Source organism: Lontra canadensis, unplaced genomic scaffold, assembly GCF_010015895.1.
Source record: "Lontra canadensis isolate GAN:19392208 unplaced genomic scaffold, GSC_riverotter_1.0 scaffold24, whole genome shotgun sequence".
NCBI classification, from domain to species: domain Eukaryota; kingdom Metazoa; phylum Chordata; class Mammalia; order Carnivora; family Mustelidae; genus Lontra; species Lontra canadensis.
The window spans coordinates 21944604-21960086 of NW_022631018.1; the positions used below are offsets into that span (position 1 = coordinate 21944604).

General features: G+C 43.7%; 1 protein-coding gene across 3 annotated transcripts in view; it reads left to right on the forward strand.

Moving 5' to 3' along the window:
- The window catches only part of NME7 (NME/NM23 family member 7), a 248605-nt gene that overhangs the window by 14946 nt on the left and 218176 nt on the right, over positions 1 to 15483 (forward strand). For 2 of the 3 annotated variants that reach the window (XM_032863038.1, XM_032863040.1), the window contains exon 1: positions 14917 to 14950. The exons of the other annotated variant lie outside the window; for it this stretch is intronic. In XM_032863038.1, coding sequence (XP_032718929.1) covers positions 14930 to 14950 — 21 coding nt within the window. In that variant the 5' untranslated portion in view covers positions 14917 to 14929. Of the gene's footprint in view, positions 1 to 14916; positions 14951 to 15483 lie in introns of those variants that run through there. 3 annotated transcript variants of the gene reach the window in all.

Sequence of the window (15483 nt, forward strand, 5' to 3'; positions counted from 1 at the left end):
GCCAGATCACACGGGCCCCCTGGGCTGTGAGTTCTTCAAGCCTCGGAGCTGGGAGGGGTTTGAGAAACCCCATTTCTGCCGCTGAGCTTGTGACCTGCTCGCAGCCGTGGCCGCGGGCTGACCCCCGAACCAGCGCCGAGTGTCGGCAGGTGGCACGTCCCAGGGTAAGACTGGTGCATAGAACTTTTTTTATCATTTGGGGGGATATGTGCGTGTATCGGTTCTAATGGAAAATGTGGTTCCTGCTCTGGGTTCCGGTGAACACAAAGTGTGAGTCGCTGACCAAGTCTCACCCGAGCTGTAGCAACTCAGTGGGAAGAACTCAGAGGCTCTCGGTGGCTTCCTTGGCGCGGTGCCACCCTATGGCCCGGTGCCCCGGAGTCAGTGCAGTGTGTGCGGGTCCGGATCTGGGGTGACCCGCTCCACTGTCTAGTTTCTGAGTGAAGGGAAGGAATTAAAAGCTGTATTTCGTCAGTAGCACATTAGGAAGGACCCACTTCAGTTCTGTTTTATGATCCTCTTTATACTCCTACTTTCCTTTCTCTGTTTGCTTGAATACCCTCTTATTTCTTCAGGAAAGAAAGCTATCCAGAGGGGAGAGAGAGGGAGAGAAAGAAGTCCAGGAATGAGAGACAGACAGACATCCAAACTCCAGGATAGTAAAGAGAGAAACAAGGCCAAAAGCAAGAAAGTAGTAGTGACGTCTCTGTTCCTGCCTATCCCTCTTGCCACCCCCCCCCGCCACCGCCACCACCTCCTGAAGGCCCTAGTCTCCAGGGAGCCGGTGCTGGTGGAGAATGGAGTCCGTCCAGTTCCAAAGACCCACACTGGGAATTCATTTCTGTAGCCTGTCTTCTGGCTCTGAGTGAGAACTCGGTAATGTGCTGGAGAGAGCGAGGTCCTGGGGATAGTTTCTCTCTTACACTCCTTACTCCTCCTAGGTCTGGTGCACAGACGCCCTGAGAAATGGTTTTCTTAAAAGACCATCTTGATCAGTACACTGAGCTGTCAAGACACTATTCCTATGTGTTAGAGCTATACTCTTATTTACACAAACAATAAATCTATAATCTTAAAGACATGTTTAGGCTCAAAAGAGACTTTATTTTGGAGGACTTGCAGGGGTAACTTGGTGAAATTTGATGAAAGCAATCTAAGGGTTAAAACAATAGCCAGAGCATGGAAGTAACCTAGTGGTCCCACTGTAGGTGATGCGTAAAGAGAATGCGGTATATGTACACACGGACTCTGGCACAGCCAGAAGAAAGGGTGGGATTGTGTCATTGGAGATGACATGGAGGGACCTAGAGAGTATTATACTGAGTGAGATAAGTCAGACTGAGAAAGACGAATACTATAGGATTCCACTTATAAATGGAATCTTTAAAAAAAAAAAAAACCAAAACAGAAAAAACAAAAACAAAACCCTGCAAAAAACAGGATCAGGACTATAAACACAGAGAACAAACTTGTTGCCGGAGAGGAGGGGAATGGGAAATTGGGCAAAATGGGTGAAGGGGGAGAGGGAGATACGGGCCCCCAGTTAGGGAATGAATAACACAGGAATAAGGAGCAGAACGCAAGGAACGTAATGATGTCGTTAGCGATGTTGTGGGACAGATGGCAGGTATACTGTCATATAGCGTCATATATAAACTTGTCGGATCACTAAGTTGTATACCTGAGACATGTAACATTTGCCAACTATACTCACACACACACACAAAATGTTTCTTTTGCCCCCCCCGTAAACCCTTTTTTTGTGTGTCATGAGACAGATATTCTTGAAATAGTTTTGCATGACTTTAAAAATCATTGTTTTTTAGTTGCTTAAAACCCTGTTACATAATTAATTAAATGTGGGAAAGCAAGTGAAGAGAATTCACTGAGTGTTACTCCTCTTCCCTAAGAGCGGCTGTCTGGACCTGACCATTTCTTCAGTGGCTCACAGGGAAAGCTTTAAACTTACTTGGGGCTGGTTGGGGAATTATCAAAAAACAGCTCAGATTAGGTCCTTTTTTATGTGAGTGAGTAGAGACATTTCTTAAAGTGGGATGACTGGAGGGGATAAGAAAAGCCAAAAGAAACTTGTTAACTTCTAAATCTGAATGGGAGATGAACTTTTCTTAGTCGTTAGTATCTCTAATCTGTCCACCGTCTACTGCCTATTAAGTTCTTGTCAGATGAGGGAGCAGTTTCAGGTTTAAAAACACAGGAGGCCAGGCTTGAACTGGTTTGGTCTGGAAGCCCATGTTCTTTGTTGTCAACCGCATTTGGGGCCAAGATGTTTAAGATTTAGAATTCATTTTAGCGGGCTGCCTGGGTGGAGCGGCCTCCTCCTGATTGCGCTCTGGTCCTGATCTCAGGGTCCTGGGACTGAGCCCTGCTGTCCAAGCAGCAGTGAGTCAGCTTGAGAATTCTTTTTCTCCCTCTTCGTCTGCCCCTACCCTGCTCACTCACTTTCTTTCTCTAAAAATAAGTAAGTCTTTAATAAGTCTTTAACATTGTTTTAGTAATAATGTTTTTTTGGTAGCTTTACAGAGAACTGAAGACTTACTCTTTTTTAGAAGGGAAGACTTTTAACTTACTTTTTGAAAATTCAGTTTCTAGGCATATAGTGATAAAACATTTCTTTAGAAAGTCATAATTCATAATTCATATTTTGATACTTAATAGCCTCAGAAAAATTACTACGATTCGGTGTAGAACGGCCCTGTGGCCTGGCTGGATTGAAATCCACATTGAACGGCAGGTGGCGCTCTCCCACCATCGGAAACAGTCTTTCCGGAAAAGCTCTCCTTTATGGATTTTTTAGTTGCTTATTAATTTCAGTCATATCGCTGTGACATATTAATGCCATTCATATGGAAAGCACAGAGTACAGAGTACCACAGGTTATTTCTTGTAAAGTCAAAGTCACACAGACACACACATATATATATACATATATATATATTTTAAATGGCACTTTTTTAAGGAAGATTTTATTTATTTGACAGAGAGATCACAAGTAGGCAGAGAGTCAGGCAGAGAGAGAGGAGGAAGCAGGCTCCCCGCTGAGCAGAGAGCCCGATGTGGGACTCGATCCTAGGACCCTGAGATCATGACCTGAGTGGAAGGCAGAGGTTTTAACCCACTGAGCCACCCAGATGCCCAAAGACACATTTTTTTCCTTTCATAAATTAGTTAGAAAGCTGAAGCCTTAATTATGGAAAAGGATGGCCTCCTCGGCAATTATACTGGAATTTTTTAGAATTTGTTACCAAATTATGCTACCAAAATATGCTTTATCTTGTAAAAAAAAATCCTAAAACAGTGAAGTGCTAAGTTAAAATAACCCATGAATCATAATAAGATTATTAACCCATATTACATTCACCCATAATATAATATAATATAGTATAATATGATATAATATGATGTAATATAATATGATATAATATAACATATAATATAATATGATAGACTATAATATCATAGAATAGAATACGATAGAATAGAATATGATATAATGGAATATGATAGAATAGAATATATGATATGATATATGATATAAAATATAGTATGATATATATGATAGAATAGAATATATGATATGATATAAATATAACATGATATAATAGAATATAATACAATATTATATAATATATGATATGATATGATATGATATAATGTGATATATTACATAATATAATATATAAGATATATGATAGAATATAATATGATATAATATAATATGATTGAATATGATATAATATGATATAATAGAATATGATGATATGTAATATATGATATATAATAGGATATACTGTACTTTAATACGATATAGTATAATGTAATATGATATAATAGGGTATACTATAACATGATATAATATGATATGATATAATAGGATATTCTATACTACAATATAATATAATGCAATATAGTATAATATGATATGATATATAATAGGATATACTATACTATAATATGATATAGTATATGATATAATAGGATATACTGTACTATAATACAATATAGTATAACACGATATGATATAATAGGATATACTACACTATTACGATATAGTATAATATATAATAGGATATACTATATTATAATATAATACGATATAGTATAATATGTGATATAATAGGATATACTATACCATAATACGATATAGTATAGCATGATATGATATGATAGGATATCCTATACTACAATATGATGTAATACGATATAGTGTAATATGATATAATATAATAGGATATACTATTCTGGTACTATAACACAGGCGGAAGCGCTCTGGAGTGGAGGAGACTGTCCCGCGGAGCCCCGACGACAGAGCTGGGCGAGCAGAGTCGTCAGGCTGTCGTGGCGGCGGGTGCGCATCCGCCGGAGAGTGACGGCGCGTGTCTCGTCTGGTCGCCGCGGCTCGCGCTTCCTCTCCCTGCGAGGCCGGGTGGGCGTCGGTCTAGAACTCGTGCTCACCGGGACACCTCGCGGTGCGGGTCGTCACGTCGTGTGGCGCCCGTGGCTGTGGGGCTGGAGCGGGCCCGGGGCTCGGCTGGGTGCTTCGGGCCGCCCCGAGTCTCCGGGCGCTGTGGTGTGCGTTCGCCCGCGCGGGTGACTGGACGCGGGTTCTCCCGGCGGGAAGCAAGTGTCCCGAGGCCGCGCGGCGTGGGGGGTCACACGGATGTGCCGGGTCAGCGGGGAGCAGGCGTCGTGACTGCCGCTCGCCGACCTGGGCTGTCCCGGCCGTGGACGCGGTTCCGAGGGCGAAGAGCCTGGGAGGAAGCCCGCGCACGGTGGGTGCGGGATCCATCCTGGTGCCGTGCGCTTGGGTTTCTGTCGCGGAGCCAGAATGCCTCCCCCCGCGCCCCCAGCACCACCTTCAGGGCACAGTGGCCTTTCGTTTCTTTCCCACCCAAAACCGTAACTGTCTGCTTGCGGTGCGCGCCCAGGTCTCTGCGCCAGCGGCCTGTCCCCATCCTGGTTCTCCTGCAGGCGACCGTCGGCACACGGCGCTGTCCTGTGCATCCGGCTGGGATTCTGTCTCTGGTCACAGTACCTGACTTCAGTCTTCTGTTGTCTTTGTGACAGGAGTTTTGTGGTTTCATGACTCATATTTAGGTCTTCCATCTGGTTGGGGTGTTGGTGTGCAGCGTCAGAACATGGTCCAGTTTCATCTTTCACGCGTGGCCGTCCGGTTTTCCCAGCACCATTTGTTGAAGAAACTGTCTTTCCCCCATTGTGTGTTCTTGCCTCGTTTGTCATAGATTAATTGACCACATAATCGTGGGTCTATTTCTGGGCTCTCATTCCATTCCATTGATCTATGTGTCTGTTTTTCTGCTCTGCTGATACCACACTGTTCTGATGACTACAGCTTTGTAGTGTAGCTTGAAATCTGAGCTCGTGGTACCTCTAGCTTTGTTCCTCTTTCTCAAGATTACTTTGGCTCTTGTAATACATGTAAAGTGCAATCGCCAGAAACACATGAGCAGTGTTGCAGTAACCGTCAGAGCCCTTCGAACACTCTGGAATGATTCCTGTTCTTTCTAGCATGGAGGCCCAATGAATTTCCCATTGCTCGTACTCTCTGATTTCTTAGCACTGTCTGCTTTTGTGCTCAGATGAGCCCTGTGGAAAGACTGCCTTTCTCACTGTCTTCTATCTGTGTTGCCCTTTTGGTTGACCCGGAACTCCTGATGTTTTTCTTGAGAAGTGCTTTTGTGTCTGGAAATGAGTGTTGATTTTTAACATCAGACCTTCGTTTGAGTCCCAGCTCTGGCCCCTGGGTGTTTGATCTGTGTAATCCCTGGATAATTAACCTTAGTCCCTCTGAACCCATTTTCCATTGGTGGAAATGGGAGGGGAACGTCCAAGATGATACGGGGCGAGAGTCAACTGAAATTAGGTTCTAAATGTGCCAGACATGCAGTTAGCTTATCTCACCTCCCCTCCCTACCTGCTTCATTCAGTATTTGGTTCTAACTGGTCTGAGAGGTAAATAAGATTTGTAAAGGTTAGTTGAAATAATAGCAGTTTAGAGAACACTGAACCAGTCATAAGTTTAAGCAATCAAATGTGAACAATGGATCCTACCGTGTGCGCTAATGGTAGTTGGGTACCCTAAAAAAAAAATGGCACTGCCTGTCTTCTTTCCCTTTTTGTTTCCTTTCTTCCTTTTCCTTTTTCTTTTTAAACATTCTATATGTTTGGTACTTAAAGGTGATGATATTTTTGTCAGTATATGCTGAGTTTACACCTTAACATATTGGTTGCTACTAAGTGTAATATCTGATATGACCTTAAATATTAATTAGAGAATGTAAATACTGTTTTATTTTCCAAATTTCTTTGGTTTCTGTGCTGAGGGAAAGTACAGGGTTGAATTTTTTAAAAAATATTTATTTATTTGACACAGAGAGAGAGAGATCACAAGTAGGCAGAGAGGCAGGCAGAGGGGGAGGAGGAAACAGGCTCCCTTTCTGAGCAGAGAGCCCAATGTGGGGCTCGATCCCAGGACCCTGAGATCATGACCTGAGCCGAAGGCAGAGGCTTTAAGCCACTGAATTTTTTCAGATCTACAATTGGCAACAGTAATTTCATGTTGATTAGTGTAATTTATGATTTTTTCCAATGGTGTCCTTCGAGACGTTTGAATTTTAATACTCATGATTAACGGGTAACAGATGATGTTATAAATTTTAAAAAGAAAATTGCTCAGTTTTTTATTGGTGAAAACTTGCAGCTCTCTAAAAAGCAAGATTTTGTACCCTTACGCCAATTTATTAACATGTTCTTAACAAAAAAAATTTGCTTGTTATTGCAGAAATAACATATACCTCCAGTAGCTTTTCTTTTCATAATGTATAATTTCAGTCACATTTCTATTTTTCTGTCCTTCGTAAATTCTTTTTTCCTTCACACTGATTTTCCTACAAGGGTCTTTTAAAAAAAACCTTACAATTTACTGGGATCAGCTGCGGCTGAGGCCATGCTGTCACAAATCAGGAGAGGCTGCTCCTCGTATCAGTGCAGGAGATGAGCATGTGGAGGGCAGCTCTGAAGTCACAGAGGGCCCTGCAAACCACCGTCACTGCTGTGAAGACTTTGGCAACAGAAATCCCAAGTGCTTTATGCACACTAAGGCATTTAATCCCAGCATCTGGCCTAGGAGGAGAGTTTGTTACTCTTCTCATTTTATAGGTGCAGAAGTCGGAGCTTAGAGAGGTTAGGTATCTTGTCCGAGGTCACAAAGCCCAGGTCTGTCAGACTCTAGAGCCCATGCCCTTACCCATTCTGAAGTAGCCCCTGACCGATCCTGAAGACAACCCCATGTAGTTTCCTGGGTCTTCCTGTAAGCAGCACAGTTCGGGGCCATGCCAGCTGCCACCAGTGCGTGGTAGCGACCCCGGCAGCAGTAGGAGCAGACTCCGTTGGGCGCAGGCGTTGTCCTCCGCAGCCTGGTAGTGCCAAGTACAAGCAGGGTGTGTGGTTGGTGCTGTCGGTCATCAGGAGGGCAGTGGCTCTTTCTGACCAGTACTACTGAAGTGCATGAGGCCAAGGCACAGTTCTGCTTAGGGGCATAAGCCTAATAAACTTACTCTTGAACGAAGGGACAGTTTTACTTAAGCGCATGTGCCTGGAAAACATCGTTAGTTTCACATGATCCTTGTGTGGCTCGGCCTTCCCTTAAGCAGTGCCCGAGAGAGGTGTGGTGTGATTTGATTTTCCGAGGGCCTGGTTGCCCTTCAAATAGCATTTCACCTGGAATTTCAACAGTATGGGTGAAATTTCCTTAAAATCAGCCATTTTTTTTCTTACAAATTGTGTGAAATTTTATGAATTTTATATTCTGTTTGATAATATATATGCATTTGTTATAATGCAAAAAATGTTCACTTGACTTACCATTGAGTCAGACCGATGCTCTAGGAAGACTCTGTCAGTACCTAAAGATGATTGAGGAACACTCTCTCTACCCATCTCTGCCTCAAAATGAATGCACAGAGAATTTACACGCTTCACAAAAATTAACTCAAAATGGATCGCAGACCTAAATGTGGAATGCAAAACCGTAAAGGGTCACCACAAGTACAGAGCAAGCACAATGGTGAGTACCGTCACCCAGGGCGGGCTCGTGGACGAGAAGAATGGTTGAGCGTCATCCAAGTGACACATCAGGGAGTCTAAGTGGGGTAAAGAAGGAAGTGAGGGAAAGAGAGGCTGGTGGGTTGGGAATGTGGAAAAGGACCATTTGGCTGGAAAGAGGGAGAAGCTGGACAAACCAACCTGGACGGGGCGTGTGGCAGGGGACAGACTGCTTGAAGCACTGGACTGGGGGTGGAACACGTTCAGGTGACACAAGGGCCTGCATGTGGCGCACTCATCTGTATTCTGTCCTTTATTCCAGCGTTATCCGAGTTCCATCATTGCCGTGTTCATAACCAATATACAGGTGGTTTTTAAATTCACCCATTTTACAAAAGAACATTATTATTTCTGTTAATTGCCTATTTTTTAATTTATTTTTTATTTTTTTATTTAAAAAAAATATTTATTTATTTGACAGAGAGAGACACAGCAAGAGAGGGAACACAAGCAGGGGAGTGGGAGAGGGAGAAGCCTACTCTCTGCTGAGCAGGGAGCCCGATGTGGGGCTCGATCCCAGGACCCTGGGATCATGAACTGAGCTGAAGGCAGCTGCTTAAGGATTAAGCCACCCAGGCGCCCCTCGCCTTTTTTTTTTTTTTTTAACAAAAGAAGGAAAAAGGTTTTAAAAATGAATAGAAGAAACTTGCCTACGTAATTAGCATGTGCATGGTTTAATCTGACTATTATTAAAAAATGACTGCACTGGGGAATGACTCATACCGGAATGCATTTGAATAGATGCAATTTTCATATGCTACATTTTAAAATGAGATTTTCCTTTTTTAGGTGTAGCAATAAGTTTGGAAAAACAACCTGAGATTTTTCTACATTTGAAAAAGCATACCATCAAAGGGAAATAAAAAATAAAAATTGTTAAGCACTGTACAGCACGTTCTGATGGATAGTCAGATAAACAGTGTAGAATGGATTTTAAGTAAAAAATTAAAGGACTTATCTTAACTGAGTCAGCTGTGACGTAGAAGAACAATAAATTCAGAGCCACGAGTTCTAAGTTCCTGGAAGTCGCTCCATCGGCTGTGAGACTTTAAGGGCCAAGCAGACAAGGCTGATGTTTGTTTCTAATTGCCGGTGTCGTATCTTGATGTGTCTGAGGACCTGGCATAGGACGTAGGACATGGCAGGTGCTCAGTGTTGAGGAGATGAACTGATGGGTGGGAGTCAGATGATGTGCAAAATCGGCTGGCCTTGCCTTAGGCTTTTCAGTGGGCGAAGAGTGAGGCCTATACCAAAACTTGGGATATTTCCTTCACGTTCACGTTATACCCTGTGCTTGCTTGTTTTGCTTTTGGTTTGTTTCTTTGTCTTCCTATTCTGATTTTCTAGTTTGGTTAATAGAAAAGAACTCCAGAGGTTCTAGGTGATGTGTGATATGAAGGGCCTACTGACAATAATGGCTTTGTTGGGTGTTCAGTTAAACTTTTCCACAGTTAAAGAGGAAAAAAAAACCAGCTTCAGTTTTTCAGTATAATTTAAAATTAAACTATAAAGAAAACTACAAATTAGAGAACAACTTAACCCCTCTTGGCATTGAACAATAAAAAATGCAAGCATCAAACAGGGTAAAACAGTTCAGAAACGTGTACATTGGGAAGTGGCCTCCCCACCTCCACCCCCACCTCCCCACCTGCGTACCCACCCCTGACCCTCCACATACTCCCCAGGGGCAGCTACTTCTGACATATTCTTGAGTGTCCTTCTGGAAAATTGTTCCCTACCTGCAGCAGGATTTTAAATTGAGAATTAAAGATTTGAATCATCACCACCCAAGTTCCTTGGCAATGACAATGCTCATTATGTTGTTCAGGGCTTGTCTTCTGCAGTCGGAACAGACCCACTTTTTGTTCAGCTCGATACTCTGAGTACAGTTTCCCACTGGCGTCGCGTGCAGCTGCTGCTCACACAGTCATCCTCGCGCCGTTTCTTACTGTTTGCCGTCTCGCAGCCCGTTGTGCTTCCTGCCGCTTAACCTCTGTGTGGCAGTTCACTCCTTCCACCTCTCCCTGCCCCATGTGGCATATGAAAGCTTCTATTCCCTTTTTTTTTTAAAGATTTTATTGATTTGACAGAGATCACAAGTAGGCAGAGAGGCAGAGAGAGAGAGAGGGGGAAGCAGGCTCCCCGCTGAGCAGAGAGCCCGATGCGGGGCTCGATCCCAGGACCCTGAGACCATGACCTGAGCCGAAGGCAGAGGCTTAACCCACGGAGCCACTCTGGTGCCCTGATTCCCTTTTATTGGCTTTCTTCTTTGCTTTTTGGCTATAGTGTGTGTTGGGGAGGCTGTAGTGTGTGTAGGGGAGGACCCTCTGAGGGTCCCTGACTCTGTCTGAAACCGACAAAGACTACTAGGAGTAAAGCATATCGATTTGTTTAGTTTCATGTGACATGGGGGCTCTCAAAGAAATGAGGACCTTAAGAAAGAGACCTGGTATTTCTAGCGAGGTGTAATGGAGCAGGGACAGTCACGGAGGAGGGTGGCGGGTTAAGGAGTAGGAGGCAAATGTGGGAAACTGGAGGAAACTCAGCGAGGCCTGTTTGTTGGGATTTTTTTTCCCTCCATTTTCCTTTGTCCCGAGAGATAAGGATGCTCCTTTCTTCTGGGAAGGTACCTCTCCTACAAGGGTTTTATAACCTGTTTCAGAGAAGAGGCTTGGGAGAGGGTCAAAGTGACCTTCCTGCTTCTGCTGTTTTCGCAAACTCCTTCAGCTTAAAATATTCTGTATACGTAGGTGCCAGACTTTGGGAGTAGTGTGCCCTGAACCACATTGTGTCAATAGCTGCTTACAATATTAAAAAAAAAAGTAGATGCGCATTAGTGCTTAGTTATGAAATTGGAACAAATCGTGCTTGAGTGTGAGGGATCCTCTATCTCACTGTGTATAAATTACATTTAAACTGTTTCGAGGAAGGAAAATGATTTGGCTACTTTAAGAAAAAGTCTCTTTGTGCTCCAGTGTGGTCTTTGTTCCACATAAGCCTGTATCTGATGCAGGCTGAGACCTTCACTGTTCCTATGACCATGGCCGTGACACTCTCGTCAGATCTGCAGCCAGAACACGGACGCGTCCCTTTGTCTTGCTTCAGTGTTAGGTTTTCCCTCTCGAGCCAGCCCTGGAAGTGTGGTATTATGGAGATAGCAGAGTCACAGCCCAGGTAGTTTCCTGACTTTGTGGCAGTCACAGATGCTCACCAGGCCGTAGTTTCCTACTCCGTAAAATGAAGGCTCAAACACAGTGATTTCCAGGTTTGACATCATTATCATTTCAGTGAATCACATTAATCTGATGAATCCCATTCTTTGCTAGCCTTTGCCCAATTTAGCTGAAAAATATATTTTTTTTAAATTTCAAAGGTGACTTTGGTCCAGGAGGGCTGTGGTGTGGCCGTGTGTGTATCAGGCAGCAAGGCCATGGCTAGACCAGACGGGACGTTCCCAGGCAGCACAGTTGGTGCCAAGTCCAGAAATGCCATCGCTACCCACTAGGCATTATTTGACTTTAGGAGGGAACTAGGGTTTCTACTGCAAAGATAAATCAGAAAGTTAAGTTTAAGTCACATTTAAATACAGTTTGTACTTGGCACAGTGGGCCTTTTCTCAGAGAGGAAACTCATTTTTACGTAGTTTTAAACAATCTTGTTGAGAGGAATCACAGTTATAAATGAAGGAATGCGTGAACTTTTCAAGAGAATATGAAGGATTTTTCTTCTTTGTATGCAGATGCTGTTGTGAATGAAGCTCTAGGTTAGAATCTGAAAGATCCAGTCGAGGAGCTTAGACGTTGTTGGAATCTTGTGGATGAGTTTCTGTGTGCTGTGTGTGCCGCTCGCTTACTTACCAGAGACAGTGAAGTGGCGTGGTCTGGCCAGTTCTCCTTTCAGCATCTCGTTAGGTGGTCGTTTTGAGGGAGTTTGTAAAGATAACACAACTCTTTATTCCTTTACCATCGAAGTGTAACCTTTCGTATCTGTTGACGTTTTCCCCCTTTACCTTAGACAAGAACTGCTTTTCCTGTTTTTCTTTACAGTTCATGACTACCGTAGAATAACTAATGCTCACAGTGAAAAATGATTTTAAAGCAGCAACTTACGGGTTGCACAGAATGTGACTTCTGTGATTTCCCAGATGACATCTGCTTTGTAACATTTTGTGGTATTTTACACACTGATGGTATCTTAGAAGGTCACACTTCATTGGCTTGATTTTTTTAGGATTTTGGAACTGGGATGTAATTGAAAAGTGATATTTGTTAAATGTTTGATGTCACAGGGAGTAAGATTCTTTCATTGCATTTCATAATAATCCATTATTATGAAATAATAGAACTTGACAGGCCACAGAACTTGACCCTGTTTAGAATTACTTAGTTTTACACGGGAGAGTGGTTAAATAACTCCGTTCATCATTGGATTTGACCCGCTGAATGGATACTTTCTGTAATAGTGACTTCTGCGTCATTTGGACTTCAGTCCTTTGCAGTCTGAAGGACTGAGATTTGAGTTCTGACTTATTTCTTTGGTGTGTAACCTCAGACCAGTGTTCAAATTTTTTGAGCTTTACTGTCTTTGTCCATGAAATAGGGATACTACCTACATTTTTGCGAGGATAAAATGAGATCATGTCAAGAGCCTGCTACTTAGTCGGTACTCTAAGAAATTAATGACCATTAATCACAATAACAATAATTTTTAGAGTTTGAATGTCACTGATTTATTAAATATTCTGATACTGCTTTCCCATTGTCTGAGGAGTAGGACAGGCAGTTCATTCTAGCAGAATAGATGGTGAGAAGCCAAGCAGAATATCCCTGATTTGTTTATCTACTATTTTAGGAGAGATTCTTGTTCACTAATATTCATTGGAATTTGAGAACAGATTGAGCAACTGATATAGGAGATATTTTCTTTGCTTCACATAATTTGAAGAACACGGTCTACCTTTTACACCCTTTATATTCTTTTTGACATGCAGCCAAATTCAACATATTTTATATCCCACAAGATATTGTTGTTTACTTATTATTCATTAATAAGACATTGTTATTTTGCATGCCTATTATTTACTTAGATTTACCCAGATAACTGTTATTTTTCAGCCCTGTCTTTAACTCCTTGAGTTATCTGATATCATTTTCCTTTTTTCTATGGAACTGCCTTTAGAATTTCTTTGAATGCAGGTACCGTGGTAATACATTTTCTCTTTTTGCTTATCTAGAAATGTCTTTATTTCACCTTTATCTTTTGGAGGAAATTTTTTTGCTAGTTAGAGAATGGTAAGTTAGAGTTATTTTTCATTCTTGAATTTCCAATTAAAAAAATAGATGCCCACTCTCTGCTGAAATTCTTCATCTTGATTTTTTTTATGCCATCATTCTTTTGAAGCCTTCGTCGGGTAATGAGGCTACTGGTGAATCTATCTTTATTTTCTGTTTCTTCTCTTGGTTCTCTTTCTTGGATCTGGTCATCTGTTCCTGCGGTTGAGGAGGCTGTGGAGAGGCAGGGAGCCAGGATGGGGCGATGTCCCCGCGGTATGGTCAAGGACTAACACAAAACTCGAGAACTTCGTGAGGGTCAGTTGGCCCTTGGGTTTGGCCGCGCCGCCGCCGTGTGGTTCTCCAGGAACGACCGCGGAAGGTCGCAGTGTTTACCAGAGCGTCGTCCTCAGTGGGTCTGGACGATCGTTTCTCTCCTCTGGCGCCGTGAGGCCGCTGAAGGCCGTGGGACAAGCGCAGATCAGAACCCGCTCCTCCCCAGGGTCTAACCTGGGCTGCTTTGGCGGCCCCCAGTCCAGTTTTCTTCATGTCCCTGCGAAGTCGTCGCAAGCTCCGCTCGCTTCTCTGCGTCTTGGCTGCGGCCTTCGGCAGCAGCTGCCGCTTCTCAGTCTCCTGTGCGGGTCGGCGACACGCCGCGCATGCGCTCGGCCGGCGTGAGGCGGAGGGCCTGGGGCTGCCCGGGAGGCTCCTGCCTTCCCGCCTCCTGCGGCCGGAGAGGCTCTCGGCGGCCTCAGACGGACGATTCCTCACGTCTCAGTTTGCTGGTTCTCGCCTCGTTCGCCAGCAGCTACTTTGTCAGTCAGAAACCGTAGCTCCTCCGTTACCTTCTCCGTAGAGCGCACAGTGCAACGTCCCGCTGCCTGCGTCCGAGTTAAGCCGTGGCTCCTGCGCTGCGCGGAGAAGCGGAAGTGCCGAGCTTCGCTGGTTTCCCTCCACCTCCCGGTCGTACCCTGGACCTTCCGTTGGACGTGTCGTTCCTTCCGTTTCATGGTTGTGTTTACTTAGGTCAGTGAGGGCGGTGTTTCAGTGAGGTCTTTGAGGAAATGAGTATTTTCATATGGATAGTGAAAAATTTAGTAAGCGACGAATATTTCAGTTTTATATTAAAAGCGGACCATAATGCTAGAATGCACAGTGAAGCCTAAACCTTAAAAAGCTGTATTTGTAAGAATGTGAAAAAAAAAAAAAGTGTGTGAAGAAAGGCCTTCACGAATGTCTCTTACTTCACCTTTATTTCCCCTTAACTAATAAGCATTATTGAAATGTGTATTTTTGGATGATTATGGGAAAAATAGTGTCTTAAAACTATCTACAGTACAGTTTATGAGTATAGACAGCTTCTACCATGAGAATTTATAAGCGAATTATTGACAGAAAAGGATCCCACCCGTAGATCTGAACTAAAGAATCAGGTGTTTGATTTAGAATTAGGACCAAAACTCCCAATTCCTTTCTTCCTTATTATATGCCCTTTATGTCCTCCTTTGCTTATTGCAATGAAGGACCTTGGGGCCAAGGTATTTTTAACAACATGTACGATTGGAAGTCCTGCTGGATAATCAAGGAAAGAAGATCTGCCTTTGACTAATTTTTTTCATTTTATCTTGTGCAGGAGGCATAGACCTCCAGCTAGAGGGGGCTTCCGTAGCCGGGGCCCCCCCTCCTGTGCTCTTAAGTCCTCTGTGGCTTTCGCCCTTGAGACCTGCTTCCCAAGGCTGCTCCTAGCCCGCCCGAGGGGAGCAGGGAGGCTTGAGCGGGCTGGTCCCGGGTAGTCATGGACCTCTCGAGGGCTCGTTGGCTCTAGTTCTACCTGCTGGTCCTGCTGATCCTTCCGTAGGTTACACAGCAGTCCGGGGTGAAGCCTTTCTCTCCCTCTCTCCTTCCCTCTGGTTTGTCTTACTGTCCGTATCCCTCCCCACTTCCTCTCATAGGAATCTCCCGGACAGGAGTAGAATTCTGGCAGATTTAATCCTGTCCTGGTGTCCGCTTCCCGGAGGGCCTCGACCAACACACGGAGAGTAGCATCTCAGTTTTGTTCCCCTGGCGAGTT